Source organism: Anomaloglossus baeobatrachus, chromosome 11, assembly GCF_048569485.1.
Source record: "Anomaloglossus baeobatrachus isolate aAnoBae1 chromosome 11, aAnoBae1.hap1, whole genome shotgun sequence".
Classification (NCBI taxonomy): domain Eukaryota; kingdom Metazoa; phylum Chordata; class Amphibia; order Anura; family Aromobatidae; genus Anomaloglossus; species Anomaloglossus baeobatrachus.
In genome coordinates, this window is record NC_134363.1 from 171,127,129 (window position 1) to 171,144,398 (window position 17,270).

Consider the following 17,270-nt stretch of genomic DNA (forward strand, 5'->3'; position numbering starts at 1 on the left):
TCCCTTAAAAGGGGTTGTCTAATATTGATTCTTCAGGAGCGAACCGCTTCTCTGCCTTTCTGATCGACAGTGGAGCAGCGTGCTCCTGAATATTGACAGTTCGAACCAAAGTTCATGGTCACATGGCTGGTCCGGAGCGTAGGGGCACTGAGGATGCCCACATCCAGCAATGCTTGTAAACTCTATAGCAAAGAACCTCCAAACACATGCTCATTGGAAACCGGGCACCACTGATGCTCCGCAGAGGTGGGCAGTAACAGACAATAAGTAGTAAACTATAAACCATTATACATCATTCCCCCCCACTCCCTACTCTTCACCTGACAAGTGCTTACTCCTACATTTCACCCCTTACCTGTACACTATGTTGCATATCCATCAGGATATTGTTTCCTATGTTTTTTTTTGCAGGACAATCATGTCACCTTAACTTTAACTCTTCCCAAGTTTCTGGGCGTCTCTGTACTCCAGACTTATGACTATGTAGTGATTCATTGCCTTCTACTCTACAGTGTAGGGATCTACTGTGATATATATGCCCCCAGCATCTCCTGTGATGTTTATACCCCCAGCCTCTCCAGTGATGTATATGCCCCCAGCCACTACTGTGATGTATATGCTCTCAGCCCCTACTGTGATGTATACGCCCCCAGCCCCTACTGTGATGTATCTGCCTCCACCCTTTCCTGTGATATATATGCCCCCACCCTTAGTCTACACAATCCTATTTATTCTTAAGAGAATACATTAAGTGACTAACTTTCACATTCAGGATATCCGACGGCTCGTCATTGGGACGTTCGCAATCTGAGTTGGCAAACTACAGTGTAGGGGTCTACTGTGATATATATGCCCCCAGCCCCTACTGTGATATAAATTCCCTCAGCATCTCCTGTGATGTTAATACCCCCAGCCTCTCCAGTGATGTCTTGATACCCCAGCCCCTCCTGTGATGTATATGCCCCCAGCCCCTTCTGTGATGTATATGCCCCCAGCCCCTACTGTGATGTATATGCCCCCAGCCCCTACTGTGATGTATATGCCCCCAGCCCCTCCTATGATATGTATGCCCCCACCGCTGCTCTACCCAATCCTATTTATTCTTAAGCAATAACATTAAGGGACTAACTTTCACATTCAGGATATCCGACGGCTCGTCATTGGGACGTTCGCAATCTGAGTCGGCATACTTTTGGGATCTGCAAGAATGGCAATTATGATGTACGAGCCTCCAATCTGGGCAACATTTACTGCTTGGAGATGACAGAGAGCTGTCACTTATTTCATCCAAGGTGTCTATGCAAGCCGGAGACCTTTTGCTAAGAGCAACGAATTCAGAAGAGGATTCTTGTGGCGGATTCTTTTTTGCATCGCTGCCCGTTTTTGTATTGCTTTCTTCTATGGTGGCGTAGGGTCGCTGCCTCTGCTGACTCTTTTTTGCGTCACTGCCGGTGTTTGTATTGCTTTCTCCTATAGTGGCATACCGTTGCTGCCTCTGCTGTTTATTTTTTGCATCGCAGCCCGTTTTTGTATTGCTTTCTCCTATGGTGGCGTCGGGGAGCTGCCTCTGCTGATTCTTTTTTGCATCGCTGCCCATTTTTGTATTGCTTTCTCCTATGGTGGCGTCGGGTACCTGCCTCTGCTGATTCTTTTTTGCATCGCTGCCCGTTTTTGTACTGCTTTCTCCAATGGTGGCGTCGGGGACCTGCCTCTGCTGATTCTTTTTTGCATCGCTGCCCGTTTTTGTATTGCTTTCTCCTATGGTGGCGTAGTATTGTTGTGTCTGCTCTAGCTTCCTGATAATTATTCTTCCCTGGTTACACCTCTCCACGTACCTTTCACTATTCTGCCCTGGAGAGATCTGAGCTTTATGAAGGTCCTCCTTGGGTAAAACCAATGGATGGATTTGTGGGTTAATAATCTGACCTGGTACTTCTCCCTCGCTGAGGTCACTAGTTTGTTCTATCACATTCATAAAAGGGTAGGTTACATCAGAATCATCCTCCGATGCGCTGGATACATCTAATGCATTCGCAGGTATGATTTTTGTGCGTTGCACACAGGTACGTGGGGGCGGATTGCACACTGGAACCTCCGGCTCAGGGACGCAGTCTATCCTCCACAAAAACTCATCTGCCATTTTTAAGACGCCTGCACTCTGCTCTGTCTCCAGAGGCTGCAGCCTTCGAGGGGCTCTGCCGCCCCCTGTACAGTACTTATCATCTGGCGCTGCCTCCCTATTCTCCATAGTAGGTGTCTGCCTATTTTCCACACTCTGGCTACCTGACGCTTCAGATTGTATGGTACGGAGAAGGTTAGAGGACAGAAGATTTTCCTAAACATGCAACAGGGAAAAAGAATTCATTAATATATCATCTCAAAGGATATTTCCACATTATGCCTATTTTTCCTACCCAATAAATATACTATAGACTCTACAGATAACCTCAATTCTTTCCTTAAACATTGGAAGGAGTATATGTTCCTAATCCTCATGTCACTTGCCGGCATGGTTTCCCTAAAAGGAAGCTGTCATCTAGTTATATATGGAATGTATCAGCAGGTTTTTGCTATGCAATTTGAGAGCGGCATGATGTAGGGGCTCAGGCCCTGATTCATGCCATGTGTCACGTAATAGGCTGTCTGTCAATAAAATCAGTGTTTTATGAGCAGGAGGTTATCACTACAGGACTAGGCGTCTAGTGTCGTGTAGTCCTCATGCTTTGTGTAACTCCGCCCTCACCGCTGATTGACAGAAAGCTGCTAATCAGTGGTGTGGCTGGGGTTATACAGGGCTCAGCATTCTGAGAGCTGCTAGATCTGCAGCACAGAAGTGGAACGGATCATTAGGATACCAATGAGTATTATGTGCTGGCAGAACTTTTCTAACTGGAAACCTAATGACTGGATCCCTTTAAAGGAAAGCATCAGACTGACCTTGCATTCCGAGCTGCCAGCACCATGATTTATCACAGGAGGAGCCCAGCTGATTTATATATATATAATTCTGTGGGAAAAGGTTCAGTATAACTTGTATTATATTCTTTGAAATTCTAAGAGTCCAGTGGGCGGAGTTGGACCGCCCACTGGACCCCTAAGCTAAAAATGGAAACAAATGTAAAAAGTTCTTCTGAATCTTTACCCACAAAACTACAGTATATATATATATATATATATATATATATATATATATATATATATATATATATATATATATATATATATACACACATATATATATATATATATATATATATATATATATATACACACACACACACACACATATACACTCGACCTCACTCTCTCTCGACCTCAAACAGACCCTCACTCTCCCCCTCGAACTCACTCTCCCCCTCGAACTCACTCTTTCGACAGCTCAGAAAAGCGGCATTGTCCCACCCCTGGCCTAAATTGTGTGCATTCCCACGATACAAATGGAGGCAGCATAGTCTCTGCAGCATCAGAGGAGCGCAATATACTAGGCCAGATCCAGCAATCCTGCCAGCGCTTACAACCTGTATAACAAAGAGCTGTTATGCGCTGCCCTTCCTTGCCTAGGAAATAAGATAGCGATGAATGTCATCTCAGACGCTCCTCTCTGTGCCAGTCATTGCACTGGTTGCCCATACATCATAAGATCAAATTTAAATTGCTTGTTCTCATCCACAAAGCTCTTCATAGAGCAGCACCCCCTACATCTCCACCCTCATCTCTGTCTATCACCCTACCCATTCTCTACGCTCCGCAAACGACCTTCGACTAACATCCACACTAATCCGAACCTCCCACTCTCGGCTCCAAGACTTCTCCCGAGCTGCACCAATCCTCTGGAACGCTCTACCCCAAGAAACTAGGACGAGCCACAAATTCTACGCCAGACTACACCGCACCCAGAAGCATCACAAAGATTAGCTGGTGACTGGCTCATGCACCCGTTATGTATTCCCCATTTCTTCAATCACCGTCGCCATATCTTCATGTACAGGAAATCTGGGCTCGTGATTGTCTGCAGTGGTCAGACGTCACTGTTGCAGATTGTAAAGGGGCAGCAGAGGAGAGGCTTTACTGGAGCAGGGGAGTACGTGTAAGCTTTATGGCGTAAAAAAAAAATAAATAAAATAAATAAAAATGGAAAGTTCCTTTAAAAGAAGAGGGACTATGCACAATTTTGGCACAGGGGCTCTTTGCTCTCGGGATAGACGTTTTCTTTCCTTTATGGAAATAATATTTCTTATAAGTACATACAGCAAAATAGTGTATACAGTAAATAAGTCCGTGGGGAGACAGAGGGGCTCATGACATTTCCACACCTGAGCTTTCCCCCCGGGAATAAGGATTTACACTCGAAGACATTTTTAGCTCAATTTACGGATAAGATCTGGTCGCTGATACGTTGACGCGTTTCAGGCTCCTGGAGGAGCTCATTTTACTCCGCACAGAAGTAATTAACGGATACAAAAGCCTTTAGTGACGAGAGAGATTCTTGGCAAGTGAGAGACATCCAAGATCAATAGACATCAAGGAAGTATACAGAAATAGCCCATTATTTACTATCCCATCGATCGGAGAATATATGCAGCGATGCGCGCTCCTGATCCCATCCTGACTGCGTGATATTAATCTCTGAGGTTATCGTGGAGAGACCCCATTAATGCACTACACATAATTCAAAGCCCTTTTGAACCCACTAAAAAGCCCCTAAAAGTGAATCAGAGGAGATAAAATGTTCAGCGAGTGCCGATAGTGTAAAATAACATACTCATCACGATTCACCTACTTTTGCCTCTTGTTACGTTACCACCGGAGTCCGCTCCATTGACTTCTACTCCGGTCACCAGGCGACGCCGTGTTCCTGCCGTGGATTGTGCTGGTGATGGGAGAGGAGTCGATGCCAGAGGCGCCGGTGGGTGCAGGCTCCGATCATCCACTGGGCAGGGTTATCTTGGGATCTGCAGTACCACTGGCTGACTATAGGTGGCGTGTGTGTTATGATCCGGAACCATGGAAGATCACAATAGATCAGTGGCAAAAAGGTGACAAGAGCATTGGCAACTAATCTGACCGCCATCCCCTTACTAACTATCAACACTAGAAAGTAGCTGAGGGGTGAACTAACATCCTGTGCACCGCAAACCCAGCCGGAGAACTAGCTATCCTAAAGGAAGGAAGGATGAATAACTCTCTGCCTCAGAAATAGACTGCAAAAGGTACAGCAAGCCCCCCCACATTCAAAGACTGCGGTGATATAGGACAACACAATACACAGATGGACGATAGGATCAGCAAAGGTGAGGCCCCACTGACTAAATAGGAAAGGATAGGAAAGGGGCTGATGGTGGCCAGAGAAAAACCCTACAAAAACCCAAATACCTGATAGTACAAAAAGGTCCTAAGATCGCACGATCTGAACTCAGTCCTATATCAGGCACTCTTGTCAAACCAATGAACAGAAAACAAGAACAATTACAAATTCAAGAAGCAACAAACACATGAACTTATAAGAGCAAAACTCCAAACATAGCTGCAGGGAGCTTCCCAGCAAAGCAACTGAGAGGGAAGATCCCTGCATGCAAATAAACTGACAATAACCACAATAATTGACAACCCAGATAAGAACATATGAACAAAAACAACATAAGAAAGAACCAAGCACTTATCTGGGGTACATGTGGTCTGGAGAAAGATGAAAAAGCTGGAGAGCTACAGGACAATGATAACCGGCTCAGCCTGTCAGGAGGCCAGGGTTTAAATAGGCAGAGCGTTAGCAATGGAAACGCCCATTGCTCCAGCACACCTGGTCTCTGTTCAAACCATTCCTGGCCACAAGAGGGAGCCTCACAGCAGCAAAAGCATAAATGACATTCACAACACGTGTGTCTTCCAGCTGAAGTTGCCATCATTCAGCTACAGCCAATGGGAAGACACCACACCCTTCTTAATTCCCCTTCTGTCTGCTGATCACCGCCAGAGATAGTTCTGATATTCTGGCTCATGTTCTGACCTGTTCTGTTTAGTGATTGTGGTGTTCTGACTTCTGCTTGTTTCCTGACTACCCTCCTGCCTGCTGTTTATCTACCTCGCGGCCCGATCTGGATTTGACCTCTGCTACGTTTTCTGATTACGTCCTTGCCTGCATGATTCTGTCCCTGTTCTGCAATTCCTGGTTTGACCCTACCTGACGACTACTCTCTCGGACTGCAGCCTTCCACAGGTAGTGATCACCAGGGCCCTGTGTAATTCCAAATCCCTGTATAGGGGTTGAAGGGTTTCAGGGTTCTGGGGGTCCTGCTTGGTGAGTGGCTTCCCACTAGCCCAGGGGTGGGCAATTAATTTTCCCATGGGGCCACATGAGAAATTGGGATTGGTTTAGAGGGCCGGACTAATATAATTAACTCAGTTCTACCCAATATACTACATTACTACACCCCCTCCATATACTACACCTGTAATAAACTACATCACTACACCCCTATATACTACACCTGTAATAAACTACACCACTACACCCCCATATACTACACCCCCTCCATATACCTGTAATATACTACACCCGCATATACACCTGTAATATACTACACCTCCATATAGTACACCTGTAATATACTACGCCTCCATATAGCACACCTGTAATATACGCCTCCATATAGTACACCTGTAATATACTACGCCTCCATATAGCACACCTGTAATATACTACGCCTCCATATAGCACACCTGTAATATACTACGCCTCCATATAGTACACCTGTAATATACTACGCCTCCATATAGTACACCTGTAATATACTACACCTCCATATAGTACACCTGTAATATACTACACCTCCATATAGTACACCTGTAATATACTAGACCTCCATATAGTACACCTGTAATATACTACACCTCCATATAGCACACCTGTAATATACTACGCCTCCATATAGTACACCTGTAATATACTACGCCTCCATATAGTACACCTGTAATATACTACGCCTCCATATAGTACACCTGTAATATACTACGCCTCCATATAGTACACCTGTAATATACTACACCTCCATATAGTACACCTGTAATATACTACACCTCCATATAGTACACCTGTAATATACTACATCACTATACCCCCATATACTACACCACTATATACAACACCTCCATATAGCACACCTGTGATATACTACACCTCCATATAGTACACCTGTAATATACTACACCCCCATATGTCACACAGCCTGCACCCCCATATCACGCACACTACACCCCCATATGTCACACACCCTGCTCCCCATACAGCCTGCACCCCCATATGTCACACACCCTGCTCCCCATATAGCCTGCACCCCCATATGTCACACACCCTGCTCCCCATACAGCCTGCACCCCCATATCACACACACTACACCCCCATATGTCACACACCCTGCTCCCCATACAGCCTGCACCCCCATATCACACACACTATACCCCCATATGTCACACACCCTGCTCCCCATACAGCCTGCACCCCCCCATATCACACACCCCCTGCCCCACATATCTCACCCTGCCTGTACCCCAACTTACCCCTCTCAAACACTCTGCACCCCTTCACATCCTTCTGTCACAGTCTGTAGCCCTCATATGCCCCTCACCCTGCAGCCCCCTTTCCCTTCATGTCCCCTCCTCTTATTACCAGTCATCATGTGTCCCAATCTCCTTCAGGATTCAGTATCTTTGCTTTCTGCCCGGCCTCCTGTGTCTCCTCCCATACAGTCACATGGGCGTGACATCATCGCAGGTCCTGCAGGATGGAGTATTCCGTCTGCTGTGCAGGAGCACTCCTGCTCTGCTGCAGCTCAGACACGGCTGGTGGGCATCTCCAGGTCAGGGGCCCCTCTACTGACACTGGGCTCCCCTGACTCACAGGCCGGCACCCTGACGGTCGCATTGTCGGCCACTACACAGCGGCACTACACATAGGGAGCCGGCAGCCGGCTCTGCAGAGCGGCTCCCGGGCCCCTATAACCCTGCTGGCCCGATCGCAGTGATGACCTCTGCGACCGCAGTCGTTACGCCCCTGACCCCATGTACTACACCACTATATACTACACCACTATATACACAACACCATATACTACACCAGTAAAACTACACCACTACACCCCCAGTATTTGTCCCCTCCTCAGCTTATTAGTCACTACTTACCTCTCCCTTCTTATCGTCCCCGTTCTCAGGCACCTCCGTACAGGTCCCCCGCTGAGCTGCTCCTTCCCTTGTACGGGCCCCCGACGCTGCTTCTCTTCAGGCCCCGGCTGCTGCAGCTTCTTCTCCTGCTGGGCGGGAACTTTTGAAATGACACACGCAGCGCAGTACTGATAACATCAGAGCGTGCGCGTGTGTCACTGACAAAGTGCCGGCAGGGAACAGAGGAGAGACTCCTGCGTTCCGCTGCCTGCACTTACTGTGCGGAGCTGCAGGATCTGTCCCTGCCCGGCACGCTGCAGCCCGGCTCCACTGCACCGGCTGAAGACAGGCGGGCCGGTCACAGAGAGTAGGCGGGCCGGATGTGGCCCGCGGGCCGCCCCTTGCCCAGGTCTGCTCTAGCCTGTCCGTGACAGCCCATCTGAGTCTGTGGATCCAGGCAGGCGTTACACTCCTGCAATCCAGCCCCGATCTTTGTTGGTCATGCGCAGTACACCTCTCTGAAGCTGGGACGCATACACCCGGCTTCATTCTACGCATGACTGGAAGTGCTCGGCATTCAGAAGTGCGGTCAAAGCAAACACAGGTACACGCAGCCCCGCTGGTGATGCCGAATTGAATAGTATGTTAGTACACCTGTTATGATCCGGTAACCGTGGAAGACCACGAAAAACTCCCATAGGTGAAAAAACACCAAGAAACGGGAGTAGTTGGAATCTAAACTGACCGTAATCCCCTGACTATCGGACCACACTAGAAGCAGCCGTGGAGCGTTCCTAAAATCCTAGACACCACGTTACAGCCTGAGAAACTAGCTACGCCTCACAAAAACAAATGAGGAAGTCTACCTTGCCTCAGAGCAGTCCCCAAAAGGAGTAGGAAGCCCCCCACATATAAAGGTTACAGTGATATAGAAAAAACAGATAGGATAAACAGAATTAGCAAAGGCGAGGCCCAACTAACTAGATACAACGGAAAGGAAAGAGAACTGATTGTGGTCAGTGCAAAATCCATAGCAAAATACCCAACTCCTGGTAGCAAAAAGGCCCTTGAGATCATACGACCTCACCCCCACTATATCTGGTACTCCTGTTAAATATGTGAGAACAAAAATATCAAACGAACACAAAATACAGAAAAACAAAATCAAATCAGACAGGGATAAAAATCCCTTTTCTTGCAGGAAAGCCAGCACAGGGGAAAACCCCATGCTCACAGCACAAATGAAACCAAGCTTCACCTGCAAGAAAACAGATACACAGCAAAAACAAAGAAAAACAACACCAAAAAAGGTGTAAACCAGAAAGCAAGGCAAAACTGAAACTTTTCTGTTGATGTCTTGCTCAGGGATACAGGAAGGGACAAATCTCCAGGCCAGGAACAGAGACTGAGGAATATACAATTATAACTGGCAACCGCCAGGCTGAAAGTGCTCTCCTATATAGACCAGACTAGTCTGCAATAGGCCTTCCCCAATTCCCAATTAACACTGACACCTGTCTGAGTCAATGGCTCAGATTTAGCTCCATTACCATTTCTGGCCACCAGAGGGAGCTTCAGAACAGCACCCACACAGACGAGGTTCACAACATACGACCATGTGTAACATGCTAAGAGGGCAGCTAGTCAGGGGATATATAACGCCCTTGGGACTAGTCCCTGCGCTCATTAGCATAAGATAGAAGATCTTTAGAAATACTTTTTCTAAAGATCTCTTTATCTAGGCTACTAGATACAGGAACAGGTTAAACACCGTCCCTAATGGTTCTTTGTGGCTATAAATTGTTGGTGGTGTAAAACCTGAGTATGAGGTTTATAGATTTAGGACAAATGACGTATATAGATACAGGAACAGTTAGGCAGGGATTAGCAATATGCACCTAGAACTGCTCGTGGTTCTGAGTGCATATTACACCTAACAGGGTCCCTTTACATTAGAGACCGTTATAAGGCAATAAGCAGTGGACTACTCATATGCCAGTGGTGGAGAAGAAGCTCTGCAATCCTTAAGATATTTTTACCAGACTACTTGTAACCACCACTGAACTATCTGCAATCCCTGGTACAGTCCTTCACTTACCACCACAGGTTTAGGAAGTTCCTTTCCCTTCTTTTCTTTCTTTTTTTCCTTCTTCTTTTTCTTCTCTCGCTTCTTTACGCCGCTTTGGCTTTGCAGCTTTGCTCGCTCCTCTGTGACCAGTTCTCTGTAATGTTCATCTATCGGATGGTCCCACGTGGACTGACCGGTGGCAAAGTTGAAATAATAGATATCGCCAGTGACGTCCTGGCTGCAAGACAAACAAGAGGCCATGTCTGCAGAGAGCCTGTTAACGTCCGTTGTTGGACTGGAGTCATTCCATCAGGCATTGTGGCAGTAATCTGGTGAGGAAACTTAAAGGGGTTGTTTGGCGGAAACATATAATTCACAGGAAAGGGGATAACTTATTGATTGGTGGGGGATCCGATCACAGGGACTTGCACTGATCGGGAGAACAAAGAACATTTATTTGTTAAATATAACTCGTCCATTGTTCCATTCACTTTCTGTGCTCGGCTTTTGTTACTTTTTTTTTTAACTCCTGGATATGCCCTTTAAAAATATTAAACACTAAAAGGCCTCATTCAGACGTCTGCTTTGCTCATAACTAGAGACAAAAAGGACAGATTTTCATCTGTCATTCTGGTCCATGTGCAGTTTTCAACCCTTTCTCGACAGTTGGTGTACGGAGCGGGCTCACGTGGTGAGCCTGCAAATACCTGGCATGTAATGGCTGTGTATTACAGCCAGGACCTGCCTCTAACAATCGTGCCCATCGGTGCTTTTGTGATGGGACGGTGGATCGCCCATGGGTTGCAATGACAGTCCTTCTCATTACTGAGCACCCTTGAAATCTGCCTGTGGACGGGCTTCAAAGGAGACTGTGATTTTTATATTATATTATTATATATACACACACACACTGAGGCACTGCTGTATATAGCACAGGGGATATCAGACAATCGAAGGATATAATCCCCAAAGTGGATTATTAAGAACAGTGAAAAGTAAAAAAAAAAAAAATTAAGAATGTGAAAAAAAGTTAAAATCACCCCTTTTTGCCCCACAAATATGGTATTGCAGGGTTCAGAAAGTGCAATATATCAAAATATTAAAAAAATAGCCCGATTAGTAAACACTGTAAACGATAAAAAACAATAAAAAAATTCAAGAACACCAAAATTATCTTTCTTGGTTGCTGCAATACCACAAAAAATGCTGTAACGAATAATCAAAGTCATAACAATCCCCAAATTGTATCAATTAAAAACACAAAAAAATAAGCCATCAATAGTTAAAATAACCCCTTTTTCCACTCATTAAAAAGAATAATAATAATAATAACAACAATAAGAATAATAATAAATAATAATAAAAAAATAACAAAATAGTAATAATAATAAAAATAATAATATAATAATAATAAAATAATAACAATGTTATTATTAATGATGATGATGATAATAATAATAATAATAATAATAATAATAATACATCCGTGGTATGACCACGTTCAGAAAAGTCCGATACGGACGTCTATGCGCACAGTAAAACAAAAAAAGTTATGGCTGTGGGAAGAAGGGGAGGATTACACAAAAAAATGCAAAAATGGAAATTAGTCCCTTTTTTTTACCGCGCCAAAGACTTTTTTTTTTAATTTTTTTTTTGCAGACTCTTGGTCTAACCAAACCCGCTTCCCTCTTACCACGGCTTCCAATCTGGAGGTAGAGGAGCCACGATCCCTTCCCGAGCCAACCACATCAGCTCAGCTTCGGCGTCTGGATCGATCCCAATCATCCTGGCGTACTCTTGAATTTCTAAAAAGAATGCAAAAAAAAAAAAGAGCCATTATCAGAAATGCAAAAATGCAGAGAATCCAAAGCTGCAAAGTGACAGATCTGCACCAAATGAGAGTTAGTAGTGTCACCCCCAGTGATGGGAGTGATCGCTGGACACCAAGGTGCAGTCTGCACAATGCACAGAGGGGATGATGGCAGAGCTGGAACGTGTCTATACGCCCACTATTAGAACATATGGATGTGATGGGGCGGCTGATCATTGTGGCGGTGGCCGCCTATAACACATACAATGTATCAAGAAGCTTTGTAACCAGAAAAATCTGCTTCTTTCCCCACTTATAAGGCACTTCTCATCCTCCCTCCCTACTGAACTCATAACTCACCAGCTAAAAGACAGGAATTGTCAGTCCAATGTAGGGGCAGAGACCCTGATTCCAGCCATGTGTCACTTACTGGGCTGCTTGTTGTAGTTTTCATAAAATCACAGTTTTATCTGCTGCAGATCTGCCAGTTCTCTGAATGCTAAATAGCCCCACCACTGTGTGCACTGTGCATAGGCAGAAAGCTGTTGATCACTCGTGGGGGCGAGGTTATACAGAGCTCCTGAATATGGAGGATTACGTGGAAGCAGGTTTAGTAGTCCTCTAGTGATAATCTGCTGCTGATAAACAATGATTTTATCAAAATTACAACAATCAGCCCAGTAGGTGACACATCGCTGGAATCAGGGTCTCTGCCCCTATATCATGCTGCTGCTCTAGGGATATGTTCTGGTTTCTGCAGCCGTCTCTTACCGTGCTCCTGGGGTATGTAGTTTTCATCGTGGTCTTCCTCCAGGATCAGCTGATCTCCCATACGAGCTGCAGGGATAGCCAACATGTCAGAGCTCAGCACAAACAGGCCTGTGAGGGAAACAGTCAGCAAGCGTCAGACGCCAGCCGCGTCATATCCAAATCTCCAAGCCCAGGACCCTCCACTATGGGGTTTGTACCCCCGAGTACAGCAGGCAGACAGTCTTCTATAGAGACCACTGGTAAAAGGGGTTATCCCACCTATTTATAGAGATGGTGATGACATCACCGCTGCAGCCAATCACTGTTCTACATCAGATGAGCATCTGACTTCAGTGATATAGAGATTGCGATGACAGATCACCGCTGCAGCCAATCACTCACCTCCACTAGATGTGCAACTGACTTCAGTGATATAGAGATGATGTTGATGACACATCCCCGCTGCAGCCAGTCCCCTAACTACATCAGAAGAGCATCTGATATCAGTGATATAGAGATGGCAATGACAAATCACCACTGCGGCCAATCACTCATCTGCATCCCAAGAGCATCTGAGCTCAGTGATATAGAAATGGTGAGGACGCATCACCGCTGAAGCCAATCACTCATCCACATCTGACCTTAGCGATATAGAGATGGTGATGACATCACTGCTGCAGCCAATCACTCACCTACATCACAGTAGCATCTGACCTCAGGGATATAGACATACTGACAATACATCACTGCTGCAGTCAATCACTTATCTACATCACAAAAGCATCTGAGCTCAGTGATATAGAGATGTTGATGAGACATCACCGCTGCAGCCAATCACTTACTACAACACAAGAGCATCTGAGCTCAGTGATACAGACATGGTGACAATGCATCATCACTGGAGCAACTCATCTAAATCAAAAGAGCATCTGACCTCAGTGATTGGCTGCAGTCGTGGACGAGGACTATCTGTGTTTGTTGTTTTACAACTATGCAATAATTTGGACGCTACTTTTTTGAAAACGGAAAAAACCCTTTAACAATACAGGATGGTGGGGAATAAAAGAGTAAAATTGATACTCATGTGACTGGCGGCGGCGCTCCTCCATACTCTGCACCACATCCCCCACCAGAATCCCAGCACTCTATTACGGCTCAGGTGATAGATTGGCTGCAGTGGTCACTTGAAGTCGCCCCTTGGAAGAACGGCGCAGGACACAGCGGAGAGTATGAAAGAGCAGGATTTTCTACATATATTAGTTTGGGTTTCTGGGCTTCCAGGTGTGAACATATCAGAATGTAAGTGAGGAGTTTCACCGCCGGCAGAGAACTTTCCTTATACCGCAAATAAGTGCCACTTAGAGGGATTGTCCACATGTAGCGAGTTATTAAAAATCCACAGGAGAGTTAAGAACTCACAGATAATCCCACAAGTAACAAGTGTCAGAAATCTGCAGCCCCCAGGGTATTCAGAAGGGGCCGCCATTGAGGGATTCAGGCGGGGGACCCCCAGAGGGATTAGGACGGGGGACCCCCAGTGGGATTAGGACGGGGGACCCCCAGAGGGGTTCGGACGGGGGACCCCCAGAAGGATTCAGGCGGCGGCCTCCCCCAGAAGTATTCATGCAGAGGCCCGCCAGAGGGTTTAGGGCGGGGGCACCCCCAGAGAGATTAGGGCGGGGGCCCCAACCAGAAGGATTCATGCAGAGGCCCTCCAGAGGGATTAGGACGGGGGCAACCCCAGAAGGATTATGGCGGGGGCCCCAACCAGAAGGATTCATGCAGAGGCCCTCCAGAGGGATTAGGACGGGGGCACCCCCAGAAGGATTATGGCGGGGGCCCCAACCAGAAGGATTCATGCAGAGGCCCTCCAGAGGGATTAGGACGGGGGCACCCCCAGAAGGATTCATGCAGAGGCCCTCCAGAGGGATTAGGACGGGGGCACCCCCAGAAGGATTAGGGCAGGGGCACCCCCAGAAGGATTCATGCAGAGGCGCTCCAGAGGGATTAGGGCGGGGGCACCCCCAGAAGGATTAGGGCGGGGGCACCCCCAGAAGGATTCATACAGAGGCCCTACAGAGGGATTAAAATAGGGGCACCCCCAGAGGGATTCAAGAGGGGGACAACCAGAGGGATTCAGGTGCCCTCCCCCAAGAAGGATTCAGGCGTAGGCCCTCCAGAGGGATTAGGATGGGGGACTTCCCCAGGAGGATTCATGCGGGGGCTTCCCCCAGAAGGATTCATGCAGAGGCCTGCCAGAGGGATAAGGGCGGGGGCACCCCCAGAGGGATTAAAGCGGGGGCACCCCCAGAGGGATTAAAGCGGGGGCACCCCCAGAGGGATTAAAGCGGGGGCACCCCCAGAGGGATTAAAGCGGGGGCACCCCCAGAGGGATTCGGACGGGGGCACAAGATTCAGGTGATACATTGGGGGAAATAAGCATCAAAGACACAATGTGTGAACCTGGACCAAGGGCTTGGCATAGATGCTGCGGTTTTTCTGTAGAGGAAATCGTCCAGAGTTGCAGACCCAAAAGATATGTAGACTCTTCTGTTGGCCTGGGAGAGAATAGCAAAAAAGACTACAACTCCCAGCATGCCCTACCTGGCAGTTACTATCAGGGCATGCTGGGAGCTGTAGTCTCTCCTCCGCTGTAGCTCAGTTTGTAGTGCCGCACACAGCCGCCGCTCCGCAATCACCTGAGGCCCCGCTCTGCTCACATGCACTAACGGCTCCGCTTCCAGGGACGCTCCCTGCGTTGCCCTGCAAAAAGCAATAGCAACTACTTCCGGGATGTTCCTGCCTGGCAACGAAGAGAACCCGCCCACTTCGATTAACGATTGGCTAACAGGATTAGATTCGCGTCTTGATTGGATCATTCTCAAGTCAATCATTAGAAAGCTGGGGCGTGACGTCACTTACGTTCCGACGGCTGATGGGAAATGTAGTTTTCAGGTTGTTGTGGGTCAATGTCGTGCAGTGTAGGCAGGAAAGGAGTGGAAACCCCCTTTAAATGATGTGCAAAGGGGAGTACAGAGGAAATGTGGAGACATAACTATTGTCCAATGGCCACTGGTGCAAAATGTGGACTGTGCCCCCTCCTGCATGTTGGTAAAATGTATGGGCCCTTGTAGCGCTCAAATCCTAGAAAGAAATGTCCCCGCATAATGTAATGTCTCTCATCCTGTACTAATGTCCTCTATGCTGAGCCCGTTTCCAGTAATAATGCCTAAAATCCATGTCCCCTGCTTGTATAATATCCCCCATACTGGCCCCTTCCTTCAGCCTGCCTCTGATTGGATGGCGGTGTGTATTCCGGTGTAGGGACCCATCGGGTCTCTGTTCTGCAATATATTTCAGCTGTGTGTGCTTCATCAGATGCACATCCAGCTTAAATAGTCGCTGACGTCAGCAGGCCCCCCTCCTGCACGGGCCCAGTCACAGTCACACCCTCTGCAGCTGCGATCGGTACACCCCGGTCTATATACAGTATGTCACAAAAGTTAGTACACCTCTCAAGTGTGTCCTGCCTACAGTCAGGCATGGTGGAGGAGGGTCATGGTTTGGGGCTGCATGAGTGCTGCCAGCTGTGAGGAACTACAGTTCATTGAGGGAACAATGAATGCCAACATATATTAAGACATACTGAAGCAGAGCAGGATCCCCTCCCGTTATATTCCAACATAATGACCCCAAACACCTCCAAAACCACCACTGCCTTGCTAAAGCAACTGAGGGTAAAGGTTCAGGACTGGCCGAGCGTCTCCAGACCTAAATCCTATGGAGCATCTGTGGGGCCTCCTCAAACTGAAGGTGGAGTAGCACAAGGTCTTTAACCCTAGAAACTGGGGCCTCGCAGGCCCGCTAGGTCACTTGTTTTCTATGGTAGATTTCTATGCTTGCGCGTTCTAGGGTTAACATCCACCAGCTTCATGATGTCATCATGGAGGATGGAAGAGGATCCAGCGGCTCCTGTGAAGCTCTAGTGACCTCCATGCCCAAGAGCGTTAAGGTCATGCTGGAAAATAGTGATGGACACACAAAATATTCACACCAAGGGAACAATTTGGCTATTTTCACTTCGGGGTGTACTCACTTTTGTTGGCAGTGGTTTAGACATTAATGGATGTGTGTTGTTTTATTTAGAGGACGACATATTTACCCTGTTATACAAGCTGCACACTGACACTGTACATTGTATATAAGCTGCACACTGACACTGTACATTGTATACAAGCTGCCCACTGACACTGTACATTGTATACAAGCTGCACACTGACACTGTACATTGTATACAAGATGCACACTGACACTGTACATTGTATACAAGCTGCCCGCTGACACTGTACATTGTATACAAGCTACGCACAGACACAGTACATTGTAGTCAAGCTGTGCACTGACACTGTACATTGTATACAAGCTGTGCACTGACACTGTACATCGTATACAAGCTGTGCACTGACACTGTACATTGTATACAAGCTG

At 47.0% G+C, this 17,270-nt stretch overlaps 1 protein-coding gene across 4 annotated transcripts in view; it reads right to left on the reverse strand.

The window, feature by feature from the left end:
- The window catches only part of CEP164 (centrosomal protein 164), a 164,881-nt gene extending 149,332 nt beyond the window's left edge, over positions 1–15,549 (reverse strand). For 2 of the 4 annotated variants that reach the window (XM_075328360.1, XM_075328356.1), the window contains exons 1-4: positions 15,482–15,549; positions 12,804–12,911; positions 11,916–12,027; positions 10,253–10,460 (exon numbers count right to left, since the gene is read on the reverse strand). In XM_075328360.1, coding sequence (XP_075184475.1) covers positions 10,253–10,460; positions 11,916–12,027; positions 12,804–12,888 — 405 coding nt within the window. In that variant the 5' untranslated portion in view covers positions 12,889–12,911; positions 15,482–15,549. The other 2 variants (XM_075328357.1, XM_075328359.1) reach the window with 2 other exon arrangements.
- Between the last annotated feature and the right edge of the window lie 1,721 nt (positions 15,550–17,270).